General features: G+C 42.8%; 1 protein-coding gene across 4 annotated transcripts in view; it reads right to left on the bottom strand.

The window, feature by feature from the left end:
• The window catches only part of KIAA1549L (KIAA1549 like), a 147,774-nt gene extending 133,272 nt beyond the window's left edge, over positions 1–14,502 (bottom strand). For 2 of the 4 annotated variants that reach the window (XM_081882294.1, XM_081882295.1), the window contains exon 1: positions 14,024–14,476. In XM_081882294.1, coding sequence (XP_081738420.1) covers positions 14,024–14,318 — 295 coding nt within the window. In that variant the 5' untranslated portion in view covers positions 14,319–14,476. Of the gene's footprint in view, positions 1–14,023 lie in introns of all 4 variants that reach the window. The other 2 variants (XM_081882291.1, XM_081882296.1) reach the window with 2 other exon arrangements.
• Between the last annotated feature and the right edge of the window lie 1,345 nt (positions 14,503–15,847).

Genomic DNA, 15,847 nt, shown 5'->3' with positions numbered 1-15,847 from the left:
AAGAACTATTCTGTTATTGAAGTTGCTCTTCAGAAGAGTTCTGATGGATCACTGACTTGATGGGAAATAGCTCCTTTAAATCAATGAACATTCTGTTTTTTAAAAAAAAATTAAGAAAATTTATTTTTATTTTACTTAATGAAGATATGCTCTAATCTTTGGGGAGAGGGGCATGAAAGTGACCAGCTTCTAAGCTTTTTATTGCTGGGTAAGCATTATGGCATGTTATTTTAGTTGGTTTGGTTGAAAAACGCAACTGAAAAGCTAAGATTCACCGCATCTGAGCATTATTCCTAAATACACTTCAGGGAAGAATATTTATTAAGAGACATCCATTCTTCCTAGCTAAGGCAAGGAATAAAAGAACATTTTGTACACAAGCAAATTATAGTGAGAACAGCGGAAATTTGTTAACTCACCCATATATGCTTTGAACTACGGTTTAAACCACTAGGTTCTGCTTAATAATACTTCATAAAAAATATGCCTACAGTGTATGTGCCATGCATTAAACATATAATACACCCTCAGGTTTCCTTTCCAAATCCCACTGCAACACATCATGAATAAAAAAAGACTGCAGATGTGGATGTTCTCTTAGCTTAACCATAAATAGGAACAAGAAGATCCTTGGGATTCGGCTCTCCATGCCACACAAAGTATAAACCTCTTATGATCAGTTTTCAAAAGCTCTCTGTTATTTCAACAGGCGCTAATAATGATTTGCTTTGTACCACTCAGAAGCAGGACTCTAGAACCAAGATTACCAACATATGTAAAATGGCATATGGCATGACTTATTCATGAAGCTTTCAATTAATTAGTGTTTGTAAATCTGCTCTGAAAGTTAGAAAACCTTGCTGATAGCATAGCAAGGGCGACGTCTTTTAATCAAGGTGGGCGAAATTGAATTCCACAGGCAGCACTTCCAGCAGTCCTACCATTCAGTTAGTTTCCAGTCCTTTTGCAGGGTGTGCATTTTTCAAAGCTGCACAGAACACACATTCAATCCACCTCTACCACCACCACCACCTCCTCATCATCTGCCCATTACAAAAGCTTGTGTAAGACAATATAAATGTTTAATGGTGGGCTGCTGATTTACTTCCGCTCTACTAGCAATAAACTTTACTCTAACAAACTGCTGGCACCACCCCAAAAGAAAATTAGGCAATTCAAGCATTAATGACTGGTTAAACAGTGGCTCCTGACATCAAAATGAGATGTTACCCTGGCAGTTTAACATGTACTAACCTCATTTAATGTAAAATATTCATAGCAACGGAATCTCAAAAGGAGCTAATGATGAGGCAAGGTTACTTTACTCAGGAGGATGTACATACAGTGGTTTCTTGGAGCAGTTTGCTGGAGGGGTCTCCCGAGACACTTGTTAAAATCCCACTACCAAAGCAAAAAGGAAGGCAAGATGCAGCTGGCAGGACACCCTACTTTCCCTGAATCCCTGGCAGACTGCTCATCCCTAGAGTTCCCATATGATCTGTTTGTTTAAATGAATGCGTCTGTATTCTTGAAGTGGAAAATGCACCAGCAGAAAGAACAAAAGGTTCTGAAAGAACAAGAATCCATTAAAAAAATAATGTTTAAATCCATAGCACTTCCTTCAGCATATCTCACGGAATCATCTTCCCATGAATAAATGCACACACACATGCACACGCTCAAAAGGATCTTTTTACCTGACAGAGCTTCCTACCTTGGTTGCAAGATTAATAACAAAAATCATTTTTTTGCAATTAAATGTCATTTTTATATATCTAACTTACACAGGAAAAGTGCTGCTCAGCATGCGTAAGTAGAACTGTCTACGTTTAAACAGTATATAGCACAGCCAGTTAGTTTGAATATCCCTTGCTAGCTGAGCCAACCATACCTTGTTCACTATCATTCAGACGAAGCCACACCAATTTTCAGCAGCAAAAATGTACAAGTATTGCCTCTAGGCATTGGCTTCAGGCATTTTTAACTCTTTATTTTATTGTTTTATTTTAGATTGTTTGTACTGTCTGTTGTTATAAGACTCTTTGGACATGGTTCCTTAGCAAAGCAGTACAAACATATTATATTTAAATAATAGATATAATATTCAAGGCTTATATTAGTTATGAACACTTATTCCCATGTGAAATAGCAGTTATATAAAGGTAAGGGGGGATAAGTGCTGCTGTCTGAATGCTGGCAGTCCTCCTAGTTTATGAATAGGTCCCTGAATAAACACAGTGATCTGAGAACAGCCTAAAGTGACCGTCTGGGTTCCACAGAATGTAGAGAAAATGCAACTAACTAATAAGACTATTTGGGAATTAGGATTAAGATCTTCCTATTTAAGAGATAGAATGATCAAGACAAAGCATAATATTGCTTTTTACCAAAAAACAAAACAAAAGCGAGAGGCACAATTATTCCATACATTAAGAGTTGCTGTCATACTACTTCCAAACAATATAATATGATAAATAGAGAAGGACATGAACAAGTTCAGTGCCAGGCCAGGCATGGAGAAGAATAATCTCCAAGGTTAGTACAACTGTGGGAAACAGAACATATATGGGGTAAAGGGATGTAAGGTTGGTAGATTCAAGAACTTCAAGATCTTGACTTAAAGCATGTATCTAAACAGCAGTGGCATCAAGACAGTTATGATGATATATTCTAATAAGATCGCTGTTTATAAATTGTTTAGAACTTCTTCTATATAGGGGTGGGGAAGCCATAGCCCTGCAAATGTTGTTGGACTCCAACACCAATCAACCCCTGCGAACATCACCAGTGGACAGGGATGATACGAGTTGTAGCTCAACAACACCTGGAGAGCTACAGGTTCCTCAAAACCACCACCTGCAATAAGAGAAATAATATATCCTCTTGGCAGGAGTCCTTAAGGGTTTCGTCGTGAAGATGGTACACTGCAAATCAGTACACATGTACACTAACAATCCCAGATAACCTTATTTGTTGTTGTTTAGTCGTTTAGTCGTGTCTGACTCTTCGTGACCCCATGGACCAGAGCACGCCAGGCACTTCTGTCTTCCACTGTCTCCCGCAGTTTGGTCAGACTCATGTTTGTAGCTTCAAGAACACTGTCCAACCATCTCGTCCTCTGTCGTCCCCTTTTCCTTGTGCCCTCCATCTTTCCCAACATCAGGGTCTTTTCCAGGGAGTCTTCTCTTCTCATGAGGTGGCCAAAGTATTGGAGCCTCAGCTTCATGATCTGTCCTTCCAGTGAGCACCCAGGGCTAATGTCCTTAAGAATGGATGCGTTTGATCTTCTTGCAGTCCATGGGACTCTCAAGAGTCTCCTCCAGCACCATAATTCAAAAGCATCAATTCTTCGGCGATCAGCCTTCTTTATGGTCCAGCTCTCACTTCCATACATCACTACTGGGAAAACCATGGCTTTAACTATACGGACCTTTGTTGGCAAAGTGATGTCTCTGCTTTTTAAGATGCTGTCTAGGTTTGCCATTGCCTTTCTCCCAAGGAGCAGGCGTCTTTTAATTTCGTGACTGCTGTCACCATCTGCAGTGATCATGGAGCCCAAGAAAGTAAAATCTCTCACTGCCTCCATTTCTTCCCCTTCTATTTGCCAGGAAGTGATGGGCCCAGTGGCCATGATCTTCGTTTTTTTTTGATGTTAAGCTTCAGACCATATTTTGCGCTCTCCTCTTTCACCCTCATTAAAAGGTACTTTAATTCCTCCTCACTTTCTGAGATAACCTTATAAAAATCTCAATAATATGCTCATTTCTGTTGAGGTACCCAACGTTTGGAATTCACTCCGCCATGAAGTACAACATGCACCAACCTTGATTTTGTTTTGGCATCTATTAAAGACCTATCCTTTTCATAAAACTTCTGCAGGTTTTAATACCTTTTTAATCATCATTATTAATACTATCATTCATATCAAGGCTATGAAACTCAAAGTGCAGAAAGCTTGAGGGGCATTAATGAAATTCTATTTTACGGTGGGTGGTCAGCTATTGAAAATCTTTGCCAGTAAAGTGGTCTCCCAGATGCTTCATGGAGATATGGGGCAAGGACCCAAATGCCAACAAAGCCTTAGAAATAGTGCAGAACAAATTCCTCAGGAAAGTGCTCACTCCCCAACGGGACTCCAGCTGCTCTTCTCCATGTTGAAGCTGATGTGACAACAATACAGGCTAGAATTGATTACCTGTTCTTAAATAATGTGAAAAGACTTCAATTTCTTTCAGAGCAGAGATTCCCTACTATGTCACACACAGAACAGAAACAGACCAAATGTTGGAAGGACGGTATCCAACGCTGCTTGTCCCAATACCAATTACAAGATTTGCAGGTGAATATGAACATGGACAAGAGGCACTTAAGAGATTGTCTCTTTAGGTCTGATGCAGAAAGGGATCTAACCATGATGGCTTCTACCAAGAGTTTGCCATGGTTCCCACTTATTAAAACGGAGCATACCCGGGCCAGTTACCTGTCAAAGCTCCCACTTGCCATGCTTAGAATCGCTTTCACAGAATTATGATTCCAATCAATGCCCTTGGTGGTGTTGGATGGACGCTACGGCAAAGTACATTATGAAGAGAGACTTTGTGTGGGGGGGCAACACTGTGTGAAGGACCTGTGCCACTATTTATTGCAGTGCCCGTTATATATAGTCCCAAGAGACCGATTCATAAAACCCCTGTTTCCGAATGGAACTCACTTGAATAGGGTGGAAAGGGTGAAATGGCTGCTGAGCAATACAGTGGTACCTTGGGTTACATATGCTTCAGGTTACAGACTCCGGTAACCCAGAAATAGTACCTCGGGTTGAGAACTTTGCTTCAGGATGAGAACAGAAATCGTGCTCCAGCAGCGCGGCAGCAGCGGGAGGCCCCATTAGCTAAAGTGGTGCTTCAGGTTAAGAACAGTTTCAGCTTAAGAACAGACCTCCGGAATGAATTAAGTACGTAACCCAAGGTATTACTGTACTGATGACTTTAATTTATAAAGTAGCACTCTATGTGTTGGCAGCTAAGAAGATCAGGAGGAAAGAACTAGGTAAAATAGCGGTCAACTGCAAAGGGGATTCGGATATTTAATTTGGCACATTTTACTAGAGAATCTTCTGCTATTCTATTTCATGCAACAAACAATCTTAGTAATTATGACCATGGTTTATATTGTATGTGTGGTGCCTAATGATTTTTATGGTTATTGCTGTTTTTCCTTTTCTTATTTTTCTGAAAGATGCCATGGCCTATGGTTAGCGCAATAAAAGTCGATGATGATGATGATGACACTATCATTATTGTTATTTATTTCTTTTCTATACCAGTATACCTGAAGGAAAGTCTCCACCCCCACTCTACCCAGACACTGAGGTCCAGCGCCGAGGGCCTTCTGGTGATTCCCTCACTGCGAAAAGTCAAGTTACAGGGAACCAGGCAGAGGGCCTCCTCGGTAGTGGCACCTGCCCTGTGGAACGCCCTCCCACCAGATGTCAAAGAGAACAACAATTACCAGACTTTTAGAAGACATCTGAAGGCAGCCCTGTTTAGGGAAGCTTTTAATGTTTGATGGATTGCTGTGTTTTAATATTTTGTTGGAAGCCGCCCAGGGTCGGTGAGGAAGCCCAGCCAGATGGGCAGGGTATAAATAATAAATTATTATTATACCACCCCTCATCCAAGAATTACAGGGCATTTTACAATACAAAAACAAGTTCTTAGACTTTCCTTCCCAGGTTCTTGAGCTGACGCTTTCAACATACATTGCTTTAATATGCTTTGTAAATGGCCCTAAAATTTGAAAATGAAGGGTGGTATGCAGATATTTTAAGTGAGTTAATAAATGGAGGAAGCAAAGGAAAACAAAACATGAAAGCAAAGAAAGTAGTTTTCCTTCCGTTTCCAGTACTTCGCTTTTGTGGAAATAAATATAGAATTTCTACCCATTGCTTGCATGCTGTCCTCAGATGCTTCTGTGAAAAGAATACTCCATTACCCCCAGCACTCGACAAACTTTATTTTGCATCCACTGCAAGCAAGATTTCTGTGAAGCATGCTGTGGATATGTCTCTATTAGATATTGCTTATGACATCATTAGTGGCAAGTGACAAACCAGTTATAGTCCCAAAACACCTGAAAGGTACCAGTTTGAAAAGACTGGGCTAAGTGCTCAGCAAGCGTTTTAAAGGAAAATGATAAAAAACATAGCTAAAGGTTACCCCGACTCTGGGGTTGTGGCGCTCATCTCGCTTTATTGGCCGAGGGAGCCGGCGTACAGCTTCCAGGTCATGTGGCCAGCATGACTAAGCCATTTCTGGCGAACCAGAGCAGCGCACGGAAATGCCGTTTACCTTTCCGCCAGAGCAGTACCTATTTATCTACTTGCACTTTGACATGCTTTCAAACTGCTAGGTTGGCAGGAGCAGGGACCAAGCAACGGGAGCTCCCTCCATCGCAGGGATTCGAACCGCCGACCACCTGATCGGCAAGTCCTAGGCTCTGTGGTTTAACCCACAGCGCCACCCGCATTTTTTCCACCTGTTCCTTTTTAGGAAATTGTTTAATACTTTGAAAGTTGTCTCTTCTCTGCCTACAGCACTAGGTAGTCATTACGATGCCAGCTTTTATTAGAGGGGTTAAAAGCAACAGTTATCCTGCTCAAAAAAAAACCCCACCGTGTGTCAACTGGATGCTGTGCTATTGTTTTTGAATGGGGGCACTGCAAGACTGTTAAACAAAGGCTAGAATGTGGTATTGGCATACATTTATTAAATTCACTGTCTGGATAGCTCTTACTAAATTGAGTATTTCTAAGCAACAGGATTTAAATTGGCTCATGCCTGTAGGTAGGGATAGGACTGGCTGGAACAAAGTACAGTCATACCTGCATTTACGTAACCTTCCACTTACGTAAACTTCGGGATGCATGCGCTGCAAACCCAGAAGTACCAGGTTTCACCACGCACACATGCACAGAAGCAGCCTGCGCATGCGCAGAAGCGGTCCTCAGGTTGCGGAAACCTCAGGATCCGAACGGATCTCCGGAACGGATCCCGTCCAAAGCCGGAGGTACTAGTGCAAAGTGACTAAACAGGGTTTTCAAATACTGCACAACACAGCAGTGATAACACAGCCACACTGCAGACCACAGCACCCTCTGGAAATCTGCCCCTTCCCCTCTGTTTATATACACTTCCACTGCACCAACAGCGCAAAGATCAGTGTAAGAAACTGAGATATGAAAGCTAGGAGCTAAATGGCCCCTTGAACCTAGGTTATGGGAGCAACAACAGACACACCTTTTTATAACAAGAATACAAAGCTGAAAATCAATGAACTGCATCTAAAATATTATGTTCATTTTTCACATGGTCTAGTCCTCATCCAAAGACTGCAAAAATCAAATATGTGCTCCCCCTCGCCCCCCTAATATTCTTAAGAGTGTCTCTTCTCCAACCTTCAGAGAGTGGCTGGAAGTGGGGAGGCAGAAAAAGGTCCTCCTTTCCTTCCACTGTGCAGTTTTAATCTGAAATCTTAGGCACCCAGGGCTCTGAAACTGCTCTCTGAAACTGAAATTCCCTGTCACAAAACATGCCTAGAACAATGGGAGTTTCGAACGCTGGCAAGGATGACCGATTGGATTCCACTCCTTAGGCAACAAGTGTTTGCACTGAAATCTTATACTAGTATATTGCAAACTGAGAAACTAGATTTCTAGATCGGAAGTCATACTAGAATCAGTGAAGAATTAACTCAATTTTGAATGTCAGAAGTGCAAAGTATTTTTTCAGATTGCTTTTTGTTGAATACTATATTTTCGATTTGTTTTTCTTTGTTGTGCTATGCTTTTTCTTTTAAAACCGATAAAGCATTGAGAGAGAGAGAGAGAGAGAGAGAGAGAGAGAGAGAGAGACTAGATTTCCAAAGGTATGTGTCTTTTGGCACATGGAGTCAGCAGCTGAGAAGGTAAATCTAACACAATAAATTGACCTTTTATTGAAATGCAGCAGACACACAGTGAACGTGTAGCATGTGCTTGGAGTGAAAAGCAATCTTTAAAAAGGGTACTCTGATCTGAGTGAGAGCAATGTCAAATAACTGTTCACAAAATGCAAACTGGCAAGTATGGCAGTACATTAAGAAGAAAGCAAGTTATTGCTTTGCAATCTACCAACCAGGTGAAAATGACAAGACATGAAACAGAATTAGTTGCTCCAGAATTATTTTTCAATAACAACTGGAAATATTTACAGACCACAAGTCAGATCTTTCACCCATAAAAGCTGTTTCAAATTCAGAGAAGAGGGGAGGGGGATAATGCGCTCTAGATGTCAGCCAAAGAATAACAAAGTAGATGTAGAAGATTAAAAGAACCAGGGCAAAAGGTGAGGCAATGACTTTGGGTAAAAGAAGTCCAGACAAGGTTTCTATCCAGATCTACATTCATACCAAAAGTGAGCCAATTATAAGGAAAATCCTATTGCCACTAATAGTAGCTAAGCATAGCTACACAGTAAGGGCCACTGGATATCTTGAGAACGTGAAGAAACTGTGGAACAGGCTGCCTTCAAAGTGGTAGACCTTCCTTCATTAGAAGTTTTTAAGTAGAGGCTGGATATCCTATCAGAGGCCCTATAACAGAGGATCCCCTGCATTTGTAGGATGTTGTTTAATGAAATAACGTTTGAGGTTCCTTCCAACTCCATGATTCTGAGTTGATCTTGTCCAATCTGGTGCGCTCCCTATGACTTCTGGATAATTCTACTTGGCAGTTTATTATTAAGTCGGTGCTTGAACATTTTGTAATAGTATCCACAGAACTCATCAAAACACTGCCCCATTTTATCTCCTCCTTTAATCTGGATTTCCACAAAATATCCAGTAGGTTTTAAAAACAAAACATGTAAGTGGCAAATCCAGATTAAACTGGGGGTGAGGACTGGAAACGGGATGAGTTGTTAATGAGGATGATGCCATGTGGTGCAAGTTCACAATGAACAGGCCAGCAACTTCCATCTCTCTACTGAACTATCCATTCAAAAGCTAAAACATATAGTACAAATTATTCCTCATTGCTTCCAAAACGGGCACCTATAAATATTGTATAGTCAGTGTTGGGTTAACACAGCCTCTCTCAACCTGGGCCATCCAGACTACAGATCCCTTCAGTCCCATTCCACCCTTTTGCTAGCTAAGGTTTATGAGAGTTGTAGCCCAAAATATCTGGAGGGTGCCACATTGGGGATTGTAACTTCTGATGTTACGTTTTCCTGATCACTCTGGAGTAGGAAGGAGCCACACCTAATTGCCTCTCCTTTAATAATTTCTCTCATTTCTAAAGTGGTTTTACTTCTCCTCAGAGTGGCTCATTTTCTCTGTTGCTTCTCCCAACTGCTAGCGGAAATTAGCCACTCTGAAGAGAGGCAAGCAAGCAAATAAATAAATAAATAAGGAGAGACAAGGCAACTCCCTCTTCCCTTTGTGTGTATCTTTTCTATACCCTCTAGTTTTGTCTACCTGTTGATAGAGAAAGGCAGAATTCTCATATGGAAGTGCTATTTCCTCAGTGAGTATAATGTGGTACCAGGCTCATTTCCCATGAGTTAGTTCTTGAACCCAATGCGGTGGTGCTGTTATAGTATCCATGCGCTGCTAATTTAAACGCTGTAGTATTTGTGGTGTGATTATTCTGAATGGCAGCTGTAGAGGATACTTTAAGGAACACAGTTCAGGTCATGCTGAAAATTATCATCTACGAAGACTTGTTAGACAAAGTTGCACAAAAAATACGTCAGGCTACCCTGCGTACAGCATACTGATAAAGGTTTCAGGGCTTTCTATGCACACACACAGTCCACTGCTTATCTCCTGCTAAAAATTGGGTGTGGAGGTGTTTGCTGGGCAGGAATACAGGGGGGAAACAAGCATTTATTTGGCCTCTATGGTAAGGAAATGAGAGAATTATTAATAAGAAACAATGGTTAAATACCAAAACCAACCAAAGTTACGGTTTCCTAAAGGTAAGAAAACAGCAATGGCTCCTTCTTTTAAGGAAACACAGCTTTAGTATAAAGCAATTTGGAAATCAAAAAGATTAAGCACACACTGCCACTTGTCTGCTCTAAATTCACCTTTCTCAAGCTGCTTTTCCTCCTACAGAGTTCCAAATACATACTTTCAAATGTAGGCAACTTGTATGCAAAAGCAGCAGGAATGATTCTTATAGATATACCCTCTCATCCAGAATGTCCCCTCCTGAAGTTGCTTTTCAAAAGGGAAATAGGCTACCAGAGTCCTTTGCTCATCTTTCTGTGTCACGCATAGTTTGGACTTGGGTTCCTGCATGAAAATCCATTATTAATTCACGGTTAATTCTTTTCTAGCCAAGATTTATGAACTAATGAGTAAATCCCACTGGGTTTTAGATCTGAAGCTTGCATAAATGTGATTTTCCAGCTCAGGTATCGTTGACAAAAGTTACCATATTACATTTCAATGGAAATTGAAAAATTTATTATTTTGCTACACCATATTATTTTGCTACACCATATATCTTACATTTTATAAAAGTCAATAAACTTGTTTTTTTCCAGAGTAACTTATTGCTGGATGACAGAAATATTGTTAAAATGGGATCTTCTGCATGCAAAGCAGATGCCACTGAGCCACAGATCTTCCTGAACCAAAACACAGTGAACTGAAGAGGAACAAGAACTTTGTGGAATTCTGCTGCACCAGTTTTAAGGACCACACGGTTGTTGTTTTTAACCACATGCCACAATTACATGCAATCAATATTCACTTATTTCTCTGTTCCAAGTAGTCGTGACTCTTGTAAAATAAAGTCTTACTAGCAATGCATCCACCTAGTTCTATAAATCATCAGATTAAACAGAAATTGAAAGAAGAGACAAAACAGGTTTGTAATGGCTTCTTTTAAACTGGCTTTTCAGCACTTCAGTGCTATGCAACTTGAAACAATCCAGTTCTTTTTGTTCATTTCTAAACAAAGAACCTCTATTTGATAATAAGCTTTTCTCAAGGATACTTCACCATTTTATCCTGCTTTCAAATTTTTGCATTAGCAACTTCTACTTTCCTGGTAACAGAAATGTGCTTACATGAAAAAAAATAGTCTTTGTTAGGGTTTTCCCCCACTTGTAATACATTCATCTTATTTTTCTGTTCATTCTCTGCACATGCTATAAAACTATTTTGTACTGTTCATATCAAACAATGACTGGTAGCAAAATATTGGTAGCAAGTTTCCACATCACCAGACAAATGAAAATATGTTCCACTTGGATATAGAAATGCTGTCCAACCAGAGTGTCTATTGCAGTGTATTCCTAACCTTTTCATTCATCTTTAGGAATATTACACTACAGTTTGCACCTTTTAAAAAAACCTGCTACGTGACTCAGAAATAAAAGAAACAAGCAATGTTTGGGGAATTCCTCCTAACATCACATTACAAATGCATTACAAATGGGCTAAAGGACACATTATTCTGTTATATTATTAAAGATAAGAAGATATTGGTCTAGTGGGAAACTGACTGGCAGCTCCATGTAAGCTGTTTTTCATTGGTATGGGATACTGGCCACAATTAAGAACTGTTGACAGGTGCTAATATGCAGTGTTTTTTTTCTGGGGGGATGCAAGGGTACACATACCCCTAAACATTTTATGAATCTACAGTTTGGCCTCATTGAGGGGCAGTATTTCAATATAAGTAGGAAAATAAGAGCACCCCTAAACATTTTTTAAGGAAAAAAGCACTGCTAATATGTAAAATGCATATTACACATAAACAAGTTTGTATAAACTCCAGTTCAGCAAGGAAAATCTACAAACCAAAGGAGCTCCTCTTAAAGTGATTTCTCTGCTGTATCATAAGCCTGTTATTCTCACACACATCTGTTGAAGGGAACTTCTAACCAGCGCTTAGATCCAAATTAGGGCCAGTACATTTAACACTACTTGCCAATTGTACAAGGTATTTTCTCCATTAAAAAAATGTTAGAAGTTAACTAACAAGCACATTCAATCAGTCCAACTGAAAGAAAATTAAATGGGAATTAAGCAAATGGAATAGTTCACAACAACTTAAAACACACTTATTTGAATGGGACTTAAGTGCACATCAAACCACTTAAAGTTGCAATAATGTTAGTGGAATCCAAACAGGTATAGTTTTCTCAGGATTGCGCCCTATACAGTGGTACCTCTGGATACGAACGGGATCCGTTCCAAAGCCCCGTTCGCATCCAGAAGCAAACACAGCCCACATCTGCATTTGTGCGGGTCATGATTCGCCGCTGCTGCGCATGCGCATAACGTCATTTTGACCATCTGCGCATGCGCAAGCGGCGAAACCCGGAAGTAATGCATTCTGTTACTTCCAGGTCGCCGTGGAGCACAACCCAAAAGCACTCAACCTGAAGCACATTTAACCCAAGGTATGACTGTATAAGAATTCAGGTCATAACCTACCAGTTAAGATCACAGTCAATTATACTAGTGGTATTTGGGGCAGGGGGAGAGCTGTCAGTTTGACGTGCAGAGAAATCCTCCCAGACCCTACATAAGTTCAAGACTATTTGAGTAAGAAATTTCTGTCACTCCAACCCTACGGAGAAATAAAGCAAACCCTTACACCTTCCTTTATTTTATTTTATTTTTAATCCAGCTAATCTTATTCAATACTGTACTGTATTCTATCTCTAATGCTAAGTAAGCCACCTTGGTTACCACAGAAGCAGCCAGGTGAGGGGAGGGAAAAGCTTTTTCATGCTCCTGATCGCTGAGCACTTCAACAATTAAATCGTTACTACTAAATAAATACTAAACAATGGCCAGACTCCAAAGATATGTAAGACTACACCCAGACACTTTAGACTTCTTCATGAATAGCATCCCTGCCAAGCCACATGTCAAGCTGCATCTGAAACTGAAGGGAGTTTCAAAGCTGCATGCTCCAAAATTGGGCTTTATATAGTTCATAACTCCACTGATTATACCTCAAAGGAAACAGTCTGAGGATTGCAGTCATAACCAAAGCATCATGGCTCAGCTAGAGAAGACCCAAATCCTGCAGAAAAAAGTCCCATGAACTCCATCCTCGTGGGATTGTGTCTACACAGATTCATACTACCATTCCTTGTTCACATACAGTACAGCATTGTTAACTTTGATGCCAGCCTGTATGCTGCTACTACTTCCAAAACGGAAAATGGCAGGGAAAGGAGTCCTCCCCCCTCCCCGAAAAAAATCCCCAAGATACCAAGCATAAGAAATGTTATGCTGGAGATAATTTTTTGTACTTTTATCAGCTCTGACACATCTCTCCCCCCCCCCTTCCAAAAAGTAATTGTTTGAAGTAACAACAGCTTCTTTTCTGTGCAATGTAAAAAAAAATTGGGGAGGGGGGCCAGAGATGCTAGTCAACAAGAGGCAGCAGAGCACACGTTCCAACCCTGTAGGCCACTTTGAAAACACAAGCTCAGAAACCCTCCTCGATTGTTACCTGACACACTTGACCAGCTACAGAAAACGACGGCGGGAGGAGGGTGGGCAGCGCCTCGGAATTATTCTGTGCTAAAATATTTACAAGCCTCCAGGCGCCCTCTGAAAAAAAAAACCAAATGCGAACCCCATGGCCACCCAAACAACACTGAGGCATTGCAGTGAAGTGCAGCTGTTATGCAGAAGGCTGTTAACTTTTGTTTAAAATTGTGGGGAGAGGAGGAGAGACCGGGGGGAAGATGGCCCCTTCTTCTGTGCAGCCTCCCTCCTTTCCATTCCAAGGCACCAGGAACCTGGCGCGAGTTTCCCCTCCTCGAGCACATCCCAGAAGAGTATTATGTGTATTATTTGGAACGAGATCGGCGATAACACAATGGCTGCAGCTGTAGCGAAGCCCCCCCCCCCCCCGCTCGCTCACCCCGCTGTTCTTCATTAAGCAATTCCTGCTCAGCCTCCCTTCACCACCCTCGCCCGGGTCGAAAGGCGCGCCGCTCACCTTGCTCCGCCTGGACCCGTTGGCAAAGGACTAAGAGCACCCCGAGGAGCATGGCAGCCTTGAAAAGGGGCCCTTTGGTGGCCGCGGCTGCCTCGGCGCTTCTCCGATCAGGGCATGGCGGCGGCAGCGGCAACAGCAGCAGCAGCAGCCTGAGGCCAACGCTGGTCGCCCAAGCCCGCGAGATGCCTGCTGCAAAGAGTCCCCGCAGGCGCACGGGAAGCTCACACCTCAGGGTGCTGGTGGAAGCAGCAGCAGCAGCAGCGGGCGCCACGGCCGCCTCGTCGCCGAGAGCCATTTGTGGGGCGGCTCAGATGGCACATCCCCGTCGAGGGTCCGGCGCCCCTCAGAGCCCGCGGCTGCCCATCGAGGCGCGAGGCAGGTCGCGAGCTCCCGCCGACGCCCCCTGACAGCAGCAGCAGCAGCAGCAGCAGGTGCAAAGGCTGCGGAGACGCCTCATGGAACCGCCCGCCGCCGCCTCCGCCGGGCCCTTCCCGCCTCCCCGCCGAGCTGCGGGCGCCTGGGACGCCTCTGCCTGGCAACAAGAGACGCCGCCGAGGGGGCCTCCTCGCTCGGCCGCCCGCCGGTCCTCGTGCCTGACGGCTTCTTTCCCTCGCTCCGCGGCCGGAGTTGGGCTTGCAGCGCGCAGAGAGAGGGCGCCTCGTCGACAAAGGAATCACGTAGCAGCGACACCCTCCGCCCCCTTCCCGCTCGCCGAGGGGCGGAGATAGCGGCGCTCCTAAGGCCAGGGGGACCTCTTCTGGGCTCCGGGCGCCCTTGCAGGGCCAGCGCGCGCGCCTCTCCCTCTGGAGCGGGGCTCCCGGGGGGGGGGGCTGGCGGACCTCGCCGAGACCCACACCACCGCGCCACCCACCGAGGGAGGTGCAAAGGGGGTCCCTCAAATGCACGCCAGCGTCGCTCTCTTACCTCTTTAAAAGAAAATGGAGGCGGAGTGGAATCGCACCTTCCCACTCTTCACACTAGGCATGGCAGTCTTTCCCCAATATCAGGGGCAGTTATAGTGCCTGAAAACGGACTTAGGAAGCTTGTTTCATAAATGCAGTTTGATTGATTTTATGCTGTTCAGAACCATGGTATCTTCTCTTAAGGTAGGCAGGATTTTTAAAGATTATTTATTTATTTATTTATTTCGCAAATGAAAAGAATGAATGAAAACCTCATCCTTAGACCACCACTGTCCTTCCCAGCCAAAAAAACCCTTGACGCATGTAAAACAAAGGCACTTGTCCCATTATGTTCTCATGGTGCCCATGAAGTCCGGAGTCACTCCAGAGAAAGGGGTCTTCTGCATGGATGTTTCAGTACCCCATAACCAACACTCTAGGAGTCCTCAACACCAAGTTTGAGACTATGCTAGTCTGAGATACCCTAGCAGAATCCCTCTCTGTCCCAGTTGCCAACACATGGTACAAACACTCCGCCCTGGAACCTGGCTGAAAATTAAATTCACTTATAGACTGTAACCAAAACCCCACACCTTCCCAACTTCTGTTGTTGCTGATCCAAATACCTAGATGGTTGTGGCTGAGAAGTATTCATTTCACCTAGGTCAAAGTAATACATTCAAGGTCAGCTCTCTCCATGATCTGGTCATAGGTGACAGAGAGTTTATTCTTAAGCTACCTGACTTTTAAGTAACAGCACCAGGATGTCCAAAGTCAAGTTGGCAGAGTTACAAAGTTTACCATGGATGGACCAAAGTTTGTGAGTGAGAAGTAAACATAGTTCAGTAGGTTTGTACCACCCTTGAAGATTCAGATTTTCTACTGGTGTGCTCTTATACCTAGCCTTACTTCTGAATGTCCA

The sequence above is a fragment of the Podarcis erhardii genome, assembly GCF_964252035.2.
Source record: "Podarcis erhardii genome assembly, chromosome: 1".
Taxonomy (NCBI): domain Eukaryota; kingdom Metazoa; phylum Chordata; class Lepidosauria; order Squamata; family Lacertidae; genus Podarcis; species Podarcis erhardii.
Note: the sequence above shows the minus strand (reverse complement) of the source record. Positions and strands in the feature narration are given on the sequence as shown.